The 11,944-nt window shown below is 46.2% G+C and overlaps 1 protein-coding gene across 1 annotated transcript; it reads left to right on the top strand.

Annotated features, from left to right (window-relative positions):
* The first annotated feature begins 9,358 nt into the window (after window positions 1-9,358).
* Window positions 9,359-10,018, top strand: DEFB136 (defensin, beta 136). Its single transcript, XM_011970760.1, has 2 exons — window positions 9,359-9,413; window positions 9,837-10,018. Exons 1-2 carry the CDS (start codon window positions 9,359-9,361, stop codon window positions 10,016-10,018), a joined length of 237 nt encoding a protein of 78 aa, XP_011826150.1.
* The last annotated feature ends 1,926 nt before the right edge of the window (window positions 10,019-11,944 follow it).

Genomic DNA, 11,944 nt, shown 5'->3' with positions numbered 1-11,944 from the left:
TTGCCTCTCTCTGTCCTTGTTTTATTCACAAGAATGCATCGAATATATGCCACTTCAATGGACTCTTGTTTTCCAGCTTCAGGATGTTTATGATGTGGTTGAGATTGCACATCTGTGAAAGACTCATAAAGAACTACAGAGCAGAAAATCAGTGAATAGAGAAAGAACAGACGACCTGAGTTTTGAGGAGCACAAAGAGAAAAGATCAAGCAAGCACAAGTGCACTAAGGGACTCTCCTGAGACCCACTTTCCAACATGCAGTATTAGGCACAGCCTGATGTGCAGTCTGTCAGCCTCCATGGTCCTGATCTTCTGTTCTCCAACCAACCCCTCTGTCTCCATCTCAACCCTTCCCACTGCGCCCTCCAGAACCACGGTTGTACTATAAACATAGCTTCTACTTTATGTCTTCCCCAAGAACACTCTTCCACCTCTGTGTCTCGGCAAAATGCTAGGTTCTTCTCTAAGGACACTGCTTCCTAGCAGCCTTGGTGACTGGAGGCTGTTCATTGACCCAGGCTCCACACACCAGAGGACATGTAAGCCCCACTTCACAATTTTCTGAACGAAACCTGACATGATCCAGACACCGCCTTTCCCTCACCCGGTCCACATTGAATCACTCATCAAACATTCCCAGTTCTGTCTCCAACATACAGTTCACACCTGCCCATTTCTGTCTTCACTGCTGCCACTGCATCCATGCCATCACTGTCTGTCACTAAACTCAGTAAATGGCCTCTTAAATGGTTCCCATAGCATTTTTAGATATTTACCATTTATCTTCCACTTGGTAACCAAAATGACCTTTTTATGAAAACTGAAATTGATTCATGCATTTGCCCTGTGGAAAACCCTTCAGGATGGCTTCCTTTTGGGTTAAAGTGGAAACTTCTTAGTGTGGATACTGGTCTGGTCCCTGGCTTATCCCCCAACCCAAGTCCTCTCATTTGTTCTGTCTCTCGCTGCATGGCACCATACTGGCCTTCACTATTCTCAAACATGTCAACCTCAAAGCTTTCACATGTGCTCTTTGCACAGTCTGGAAATCTGTACCACTCACCTTCTCATCCTCACCTAACATTTAGTCTCATTTAGAGGGACAGTATCTGTCTCTTCCACAGAATATAAGAAACCCAATAAAAAATTAGGTTCTCTCTTGTAAATCTCTCTCAAAGGAACCTTTCTCATCCTGAGCATATAGAATATTAGAATTTTATATTTGTGCCTTTGTTTTTCTTTGACATTTGCTTCCTCCACTTGACTACAAGCTCAATAAGAGTATGGACCATGCTCTTACATACATGTGATATCAGATCAAGAAAATGCAATTTTTTTGTTAAAAAAAAAAATGTGGCCGGGCGCGGTGGCTCAAGCCTGTAATCTCAGCACTTTGGGAGGCCGAGACGGGCGGATCATGAGGTCAGGAGATCGAGACCATCCTAGCTAACACGGTGAAACCCCGTCTCTACTAAAAATACAAAAAACTAGCCAGGCGAGGTGGCGAGGGCCGGTAGTCCCAGCTACTCAGGAGGCTGAGGCAGGAGAATGGTGTAAACCCAGGAGGCGGAGCTTGCAGTGAGCTGAGATCCGGCCACTGCACTCCAGCCTGGGCGACACAGCGAGACTCCGTCTCAAAAAAAAAAAATTTTTTAATGTGAGTTTTGTAGGACTGCCATAACAAAGTACTACAAGCCGAGTGGCTTAAATGACAGAAATGTGTTGTCTCATTGTTTTAGAGGTCAGAAGTCTGAGATCATGTTGTTGGCAGGGTTGATTCTTTCAGAGGGCTGTCAGAAAAGGAACGGTTCCAGGCCTCCTGGCTTCCGATAGCCACTGCATTCCTTGGTTCTGGGTGGTATTCTCCTGTGTCTTCACATTGTCTTCCCTCTGTTTATATCTGTGACTGGGTCCAACTTTGCCCTTCTTCTAAGGACATAGTCATATTGGGTTAGAGTCCACCCTAATGACCTCATCTTAACTTGATCTATGTAAAGACCCTATTTTCAACTAAGGTCGCATTCACAGCTGATGGAGGTTAGGACTTCAACATCTTTTGTGGGGTTACAATTCAACCCCTAACAAGCGTTAATCTTCAATCTTCCTGAGTAATCTCTATGACCTAAATGACATCAAAGCAACCAACTGTTTTTCTAGAACACTGATTATTCTTCATTTTGCTTTCACCACATTTGCCCAGAAGAAAAGCCATCTATAGAACTGGTTCTGTTCTCAGGCTTCTGAAAGCTACTAGAACACATCACATGACTCCACAGGAAAGCTGAGTTTAGAAATTTGGTTGTTCTTTTTTTATATATATTCTAGTCAACCTCAGATGCTATTTGCCCTCATCACTCCCCACCCCCATCCTACTCTCAGCAGAACCTCTGGCTTCCTATTTCACAGAGAAAATTGATGTCAGAGAATTTAAATTCACTTAACTTTGCACACAATTCCCATCAAAATGCCACCATCATTCTTCACAGAACTAGAAAAAGCAATCCTAAAATGTATATGGAACCAAAAAAAGAGCCCACATAGCTAAAGCAAGACTAAGCAAAAAGAACAAATCTGGAGGCTCCACACACCAGGGGACAAGGAAGCCCCAACCTCCTGCCAGCCCCATGCCATTTTCAGAACGATACCTGACATGATCTGGACACTGCCTTTCCCTCACCCCGTCCACATTGAACTGCTCATCAAATGTTCCCAGTTCTGCCTCCAACATACAGTTCGTACTCGCCAATTTCTATCTCCACTGCTGCCACTGCGTCCATGCCATCACCTCTGTCACCAAACTCAGTAAATGGCCTCTTAAATGGCTCCCATATCATTTTTTGATATTTACCATTTATCCTCCACTTGGTAACCAAAATGGCCTTTTATAAAACTGAAATTGATTTATGCATTTGCCCTGTGGAAAACACTTCAGGATGGCTTCCACCTGGCCCTGCCCTTGACACCTCAGGACTATTACAATTCAAGGTGAGATTTAGGTAGGGACATAGCCAAACCACAAAAGCATCCTCTCCAAGTATTTGCTTCTTAAGATGGTGTTCTTGTTCTGTATCACATCACAATCTTCCTGGATTGCTTTGTATCTTTCAGGCACATTGTCAAAGTCTTTTCCACAATTCTACCTCCCCTTTTTTTGCCACAAATGCTGATGTGAGATTTGTTCCTCAATCTTATTTTCCTCTTACTCTTCTGAATCTCTCTTGCTGAATTCATCCATTTTTATGACTCTTTGACTATTGATTCTAAAATTTATGTATGCAATCTCAGTTCCACTTTTAAACTTCCCAACTGTCTACTTGGCTGCTCCACCTAGACATCCTACAGGAAACTCAGACTCGACCAATCCAAAACATTACTCATTGTCTTCTCATCCTTCCTCCCAAAACCTCTGGTGTTTCCAGTGAACTTCACCACTGAACCCACAAACTTAAACCAGAAACCTGGAAATTATCCTAACTACCTTTGTCTTTCTAAATTCCACAGATAACAAAAATCAAGTATTTATTTTATTTTTTATTGCTCTTGAGATGAATATTCTCCTTTTTGCACTACTGCCAATACTCTTACTTTACTTCTCACTTGATCTTGGAGTCATAAAGCCTTGCAGTGGGTCTCCATGGCTTTGATTTTACAACACCATAAACCCATATTAAAACAAGTGTGGACTTGATTCCCCCAGCTTAAACTCCTAAGCACAGCATTAAAATACCCTTAGTGCATTATGCTAAGTGAAATAAGCCAAGCACAGAAAGACAAATACTGCATAATGTTACTTATATGTGGAATCTAGAAAAGTCAGTGTCAGAAGCAGGGAGAATGGTGGTTACCAGAGGCTGGGGCCAGGAGTACAGAGAGGGGAGATATTGGTCAGAGGGCACAAAGTTTCATTTTGTCAAGACGCCTGAGTAAAGACATGGGACACTCTCCCTCTCCAGAAGAAAAGAAACAAAATTGTGAATTACACCTAAGATAGAACATCTATGAGAAAACTCCAGAGTTCAACAGAGAAGTCACAGGAAACACTTGAGGCATAGAAGGAGAAGGATGTGGGTTGGCTAGGAGCCTGGAGTGGCTCCCATTTGCTGGGAAAAGGTAAGTGAGAGATTTTCACTGGTTCACATCTCCATCTCAGACTACTGTAACCCTAGCAACAGGAGGGCTTTTTTTCCCACGTGGGCCCTGAGATTAGTGTGGGTGGTGATCAGGATACCGCTCAAGGGCATTGCTCCACACAGGGAAGTCATGTTGAGTTATACACATCCCCTGAGATCTAAGAGGCTGCAACACAGTGCTATTGCAAGAGCCCAGCCTCCACCAGACTGAATTCTGTCCTGGGAACCAACAGGCCCCACATCTCCACAGAGGAGAACCCCGACTGATATCCCCTGATGTCCACCCAGATGGCTGCAGTGGCTCGCACTGGATGAACCCAGTGGTGCTACAGAGTCCACAGCACTCTAGCCCAAGTGGACTACTACTCCCTAGGGAAAGGATGGTGCAGTGCACCCAGGAGACTCTCCCAGGGACAAAGGGAGTCCCACTGTGAGCTTTTCAGAGCCTGACAGCTCCTGTCTGGGACTGTGAGAAGCAACCCCGCCCCCACCAGTAGAATGACATCTATGCTTGGGCTCACCCCCTAGGCCACTGCAGCAGCTGCTGGTACTGCCAGAAGTCAAAACAAGTTGGCCTGAGAGCTGCCTCTCTGGGTCTGTAAATAACACCCTGCCCTCACTAGCAGCACAACCCCTTGCTGGAGCCCATACACAGAGGGTGAGGCCTCTTCCTTTCCTCCCATGCACAACACTACAGCTGCTGCTGCTGCTGCTGCTACTGGCAGCCAATGTGAGTGAACCCAGGAGCTGCTTGTCTGGGTCTGTGAATAGCAACTACTCCCTCACCAGTAGCAAGGCCTTTGTGCTTGAGCTCACACCCAGAAGGCAGGATCCCTCCACTGCTCTGAACAACATTGCAGCCAGGAGCTGAAGCAAGCACTACTCAGAGCCTGCGAATTTTCTGCTTAGGGCTGTGATCACCAGCCTCATCCCTATCAGAAGCACATCCTCTGTGCTTTTGTGTCTGTTCTGAGTACAGGCTCCCTCCCCATACACACCATGGCAGCTACTGCTACTGCTGGAAATGAAGTGTGAACTCCCAGAGCCTGATAGCTCCTTGCAAGGGACTGTTGAGACTAACCATACCCATACCAGCAGCAGAATTGCTGTGCTCTAGCACAATCTCTGAGGTCAGGCTGTTCTCTCACCACCATAGATCGCTCAGCCCCACCTACTGCAGCCTACACTTCTGCACACCACCAAGGCCTTGACATCATGCCCCCAGATACTGAGCACCCCATCTGAGGACTGGGAATTACCCGATCCTTTCCACCATCTCTGGTCCTTGTGCACTCCTCCTAGGGACCTGAAGATGGGCCCACCTAGCCTGCTGCCAACAACATCAACCACAGCCACTCACATGTGTTAACTAGGAGCCTAGAGACTAGCCTGCCAAGCCCATCATAGCCACCACTAACATTAGCAAGTGCACCTGGGAGCCTGAGTGTTATCCTGCACCACTGCCACCCTCACTTACCCCATTCATGCTGCCCAGGGACCTGAGAACCTACCCACCCATCCAGCCCTCCACTGTCACTGCCAGTACCAAGAAATCTGCCTGGAGTTGTACCACCTGGACCTGCTAACATTGGTGCCCACATACACCACCCAGTGACCCAAGGTCAGGTATGCTTGGTCCATCATTGCCACAACCAGGGCTTGAAGACTGGCCAACATGGCATCCCTACCCCCTGCAAAGCCTCACCATAGCTTCCATTAGCAATTGCAGCCAAGCCACTGAGGAATTACAGATACCACTGATACTATTCACAGCCAAAGAAATCATGCAGAGACTACACTGCTGCATGCACCAAGAATCAAACGCAATCAAATCCTACTAAAGGTAATAAATTGATTCACCTGGTTACACAGTCCCTTCCAGGCAGGTGCGTTTCTTGATCACTTGGGACAACCAGATCTTATTTTTCTCTCTGAACTTTCCCAGGTGCAGAAAGTAATTTCTTTATTAATTTCATGTCTAAGTAACTGGTATATGAAACCAGACAGACTCTTCCTGCTCGGGTTTGGGCTTGGGTTTTGGTCTGAAGTCATCTCTCGGAGCTTTAACCCTCACTCTAAGCCCTATCCCAATATACAGTTAGAGGAACGTGGTGAATGAGTGGAGATACCTGAAGCAAGCCTCAGAAGGGCCAGAATTTAAGTCCAGCTTTGCCAGTAGCCTGAAGAACCAGAGGAATGTTATGTTCAGGCCCTTTATTCTTCTGGGTTGAAATCCCCCAGTTTTTAAGTAGTGGGAAGCAATATAGGAAGTCATTCTTACTCTCACCTTCTAACTTCTAACCTTCACCTTGGTTCTCCCATCAGTTCTATATGGCAAAGTAAAGCCACACTACAGCCCCAATGACCCCCCAGATCAATGGGAGAGGTGTCCCCACCTCCTTCTGGAAATTATAGGCTCTGGGATCCCCTCATCAGACATGAGATGCTACCTCCTTGCACTGACTCTGATCTTCCTTTTGACATAAGTGATTCCACCTAAAGGGACAGGCGTGAGTTAAGCAGGGCCATGGGAATGTATCCCTGACCTTCAGTAAGGTTGGCATCTTCAAGAACTCTCTAGGAATGGGCTGGGTATGAGGACAAAGATCCTCTAAAAGGATTGTCTAGGAAAATGCAGTGAGTCATCTTTAAATCATCTGCCTTGTGTTACTACGCTCTGTTATGAAACTTGGAGCTCTTGGTCAGAGCCCCGGACACTACCCCTCTCCACTTCCAGGCTCCCTAAGCCCAAGAGATTAACCAGGGAAGTTAAGGTATAGGAGCTCTGTGTACCCACTGGTATCTTCTGGGATTCATAGGATAGGGAGACAGGTCTTTGGGATTTTCACTGTTCTCTAGGAAGTAGAATCTTTTCCAACTTCATTTCGTGTAAAGTGTTCATTACCACATGAATACAAGATGTGTTCAGTCCACAAATACAACCCACAGGCATTCAGGAGGTTGTACATCACAAAAGAGAAAAATCAAGACTAACAGCATAATGAACTGTTGTTTGGGGAAACTTGACCATCTGATTCTAAAATCTGTATGGAAATGAAAGAAAAAAACAAAAATAGCCAAGACACTCACCCACAAAAAAAAGGTAAGTGGGAAGATTTGGCTCTGATGGAGACAGACTCATAAATAGATAGAAGGATGGATGGATGGATAGATAGATAGATAGATAGATAGATAGATAGATAGATAGATAGATGATAGATAGATAGATAGATAGATAGATAGATAGATAGACAGACAGACAGACAGACAGATAGATAGATAGACAGACAGACAGACAGATAGATAGATAGATGATAGATAGATAGATAGATAGATAGATAGATAGATAGATAGATCTTATTTAAAAGCTTATTAACTTATTATAAAGCTATAGCAGTAAGGCAGCATGGCGTTAGTGCAAATATAGACAAATAGAACAATAGAGCAGATGATGTTTTCCAGCATCAGACTCATGCATATGTGGAGCCTGATTTAAAACAAAGGTGGCACAGCTAAACAGTAGAGAAACAACAATCTTTTCAATAATTTTTGGTCTTGAAACAATTGGTTTTCCATAGGGGGAAAAATAAACTAATTTACACCATACACAGAAATCATCACAGGTGGTTATAGAGCTAAATGAGAAAGAAAAATAATAAAGAAAAAAGAAAGATAATATAGGAAATAGTTTTATAACCTAGGAGTAGGGAAAGATTAGTAAGCAAGAACCAGAAAATTAAGACTATGTGTGCTTACTGTATTGGCCGGGTGGGGTGGCTCATGCCTGTAATCCCAGCACTTTGGGAGGCCGAGGCAAGTGGATCCTCTGAGGTCAGGAGTTCCAGACCAGCCTGGCCAACATGGCAAAACCCCATCTCTACTAAAAATACAAAAATTAGCCAGGTGTGGTGACGGGCACCTGTAGTCCCAGCTACTTCGGAGGCTGAGGCAGGAGAATCGTTAGAACCCAGGAGGAGGAGGTTGCAGTAAGCCGAGTTTGGGCCACTGCACTCCAGCCTGGGTGATGAGCGAGACTCTGTCTCAAAAAAAAATTAATAATAGTAATAATATTGGGTACCTACTGTATGGCAGTGTGCATGCAAAGCATTTTATAAGCTGTATCTCATTTCATCCTCAAAAAGAAAACACATGCAAAAGCTTCCAATGCACTTTTTGAGAAGCAGATCTTGAGGCTGAGATGCTACGTAATGCGTCTCAGCGTGTAAGCCTGCAAAGCAGAGCATAGCCAGTAACGCCATGCTCTACTGCCACGCTACACACTCAGAGCCCTGTGGTCGTGGGCTGCCTGGGTACAAGCCTGCCTTAAGGGTCAGAACAAAACCAAAGTTAGTGTCATCTTCACTCTGAGACATCCCTCATTACCCCAAGAGAGACAGGCCCAAGGGCCCTTCCCCAGGGCTGAGTCTCTTGTCACTCCAGACAAGCCCTGTCTGGCTCCTCTCTGGACACCGTGCGTCCAACCTTGAACACAGCACTGAACCAACTCTTCTAAGGGGGAGTTTCAACTCCTCAACTCCAAAAAAGAAATCTCTCCTAGAAGCTTCGAAGTCCCCTAATCCTAGCCAACATTTCATACCAGTCATTTGGAAAACAAAGTCCATCCGCGAACTTTTCCAGGACTTTTTTGTTTTTCGCAGTATCTGCCTTCAGCCAGGTAAATAAGTCAGCCACCAGACAAGGAAGCTGTCCCTTCTCCACTGGTTCTGAGCCCCTTCTCCTGGTCAGACCAGTGGTTGACACCTTGAGAGCCTCTGTGTCTTGGAACTGCCTTTCCAGGCTTAAATTAAGCCTGTGTTTTGTAACCCCCTTTCTCTGTGCTCCCGAGCTTTCCGTGGCGCCCCAGAGGAAAGAAGAGACAGAGCAGACGTTTTCACTGTCATGTTTCTATCAAAGTACACTTGAAGGGAGAGGGAAAGTGTTCAGGCCTAGGCATGGGGATCCTGGTCTTTTCTCCCGTGCTGCTGTCAGGAAACACGACAGCCTTAGCTGAGTCTCTTCTTTTCCTGCGGTTTGTAGAAAAGGAGGTAGCACTGAATGGCCCAGGGCCTTTTCTCCCTCGAATTCTGCAGAACCCTGTGATCTCCTCAGTCTGCCCCTCCAGGAAGAGTGAGGCCAGCGTCCAGCCCCACCCAGCCCAGCCCAGCTCTATAAAGGAGCCTCTCAGGCAGCCACGACTGGGAGTTTCAGCTCTGTGCCCTCTTCGGCCATGAACCTCCATCTTTCTGCGTTACTCCTCCTCCTGGTGATCCTACTGCCTTCAGGTAAAACAGTGGCTGTGGGTCTGAACATAAAAGTGGGGGTTCCCAAAGATTGAGATGCTTTAAAAACCCTCTAACTATAAGCCCAGCAACAGGACACCAGTATCAGATGGGCCAGCAGGTTAGGGGCACAGCGAGCAGACTGCTCCTGCCCTGCTCTGCTGCTGCTGCAGCCACAAGATCTGCCAGGGCACCGGGGAGGGGAGTGGATGTCACTGTGCACACAGATCATGCAGCAACCCAAATTCCTATCTCCCCTCCAATGCCTCTGGCTACCCTGAGCGTTATCTGCCTTGCCGAGATGTGATCAGAGGTGAGGTGAATCACAACTAACAAGCCATCCACCAGGAGGTGATGGCAGGCCTAGGATTTCTCCCAGCCTCGTGAAGATTGATGTTTCTTTTCTGTGGTCTCTCCCCACATCAGGAAAAGGTATGTTTGGGAATGATGGAGTCAAAGTCCGCACCTGCACTAGCCGGAAAGCCGTATGTTTCTTCGGGTGTCCGCCAGGATACCAGTGGATTGCGTTCTGCCACAATATTCTGTCTTGCTGTAAAAATATGACACGTTTTCAACCCCCACAAGCCAAAGAGCCATGGTCTCATTAAAAAGATGTGTGAATGGCTCAAAGTACTAAACTCCTAATCTGTGTGTAAGGATCTGAGAGCTTGTAAGTGAGCCATGGGCAGCAAATGAGGACCAGATTCTGATAATTTACTGGCAAAATTCCAGAAGCATTTTGTAAAGGGAGCACTGCCATGAAATGCATCCCTTATTATTTTTCCTACCCTCCCATCCCCAATCACTCATTCTTCTTTCGAATTCAAATTCAGGCCAGGCACAGTGGCTCACGCCCGCCAGTAACCACAACACTTTGGGAGGCTGAGGTAGGCAGATCACCTGAGGTCAGGGGTTCATGACCAGCCTGGTCAACATGGTGAAACCCCATCTCTACTAAAAATACAAAAATCAGCTGGGTTTGGTGGTGGGTGCCTGTAATCCCAGCTACTCGGGGAGGCTGAGGCAGGAGAATTGCTTGAACCTGGGAGACGGAGGTTGCATTGAGCCGAGATTGTGCCACTGCACTCCAGCCTGGACAACAGAGCAAGATTCCATCTCAAAAAATAATAATAATAAAATTCGATGGATTAATACAAGTTCACAGGCCCAAGCGATGATATATTCTGGGCATAGAAACGAGCTAACCATGCACCAGGCACACATTTGAGTGATTTTCATCTATTAGGTAACTTACTCCACACAATAAAATCTACAATTTCTCCCATTTTGCAGATGAAGAATATGTTACAAGGTCACACGACAAGAGTTAGTCCTGGGATTAAACCCAGACAGTCTGCACGCAGTGTCTTGAGTGTAAAGTTGCACCACCTCTCTGTTAGTAAGTATGAGATTCTAGCCAGATTGTGGTCCCAATGAGGAGGCAAGAATCCAACTAGACCCCTCGAATGGCAAGCCCCTCAACGCTCATCCTGTGGTTTAAAGCCATCACGCTTCTGGTTGCCAAGTTGCTTTCATGGTTCTGTACTCAGTGGCTTCCATGAGTCACGATCAGTGTCACCCTAAAATCCCACACACTGAACATGCTACTTTCACCACTGCAGTGACACACTGGACCATACACCCATTCCAAATGTGCAGCTGTCTGCCGGGCAGGACTGTCCAACAGCACATCCTACCATCCACTCCAGGGTTCCCACCTGGAAGCAGAGGCCTCGGGTCTGCATTGAGACCCTCCTCATTCTCTACTAAGAAAAGAGAAGGGTAGCTGAGTTTCAGGAGCTCCCTTCTCCACGAACGTGCCTGGCAGGCACACTCTGACAGTCTGCACTGAATGCTAAGCAGGGGTGAGCTGACTGCTCAGAGCCCAGCCTCAACATCAATCCCCCAAATTCCAGCAAAGAAGAAAAAACCAGAGATCATCATGGTCCACGAGGCAAGCCTCTGAGGGCATCATGCTTTAGCTCATCCCTTTGGGTCTGTGAGTGTGTCTACAGTGGGCCTGTGGCATCAGACCAGCTGCACGTGCTCATTTCAAACCACCCCCGTATATAAAAAAAAAAAAACAGGGAAAGACATTGCAAAAGTTCACAAAACAATATAAATGCAGTGAAATTAACATAAAAATAGAAAATAAAAGAGAAAACTGGGTGAAGGGAAAAAGCAGATATTCTTTCACCAGATGTCAAAAGGATCCAAAGCTCAAAAAAGGCTAAACACCCCAACGCTTTTCTTGCAGTTTCTAAGGCCATGGTCACTCCAGCCTGGTGGAGATGCTGCTCTAACTTTGACAGTGGGGAGCAGAAAAGACACAGCTCTCTCCAGCCGCACTCAGAGAGGACCGAAACTGTACAATTACTTTTGCTGAAAACCCACACAAGAAACAAGAATACTAAATGATCACACACAAACAGCGTAATGTACTGACCCTGTAGCCCACTGGATGTGAACTTCGAGTCAGTGGGCAGCGTCTCTGCGGGGGCCACAGGTGTCAATTTCGCTCTCCAAGTCCCAGG

This window comes from Mandrillus leucophaeus, unplaced genomic scaffold (genome assembly GCF_000951045.1).
Source record: "Mandrillus leucophaeus isolate KB7577 unplaced genomic scaffold, Mleu.le_1.0 Scaffold97, whole genome shotgun sequence".
In the NCBI taxonomy this organism is placed as follows: domain Eukaryota; kingdom Metazoa; phylum Chordata; class Mammalia; order Primates; family Cercopithecidae; genus Mandrillus; species Mandrillus leucophaeus.
This window is presented reverse-complemented; position numbering and strand designations above follow the sequence as displayed.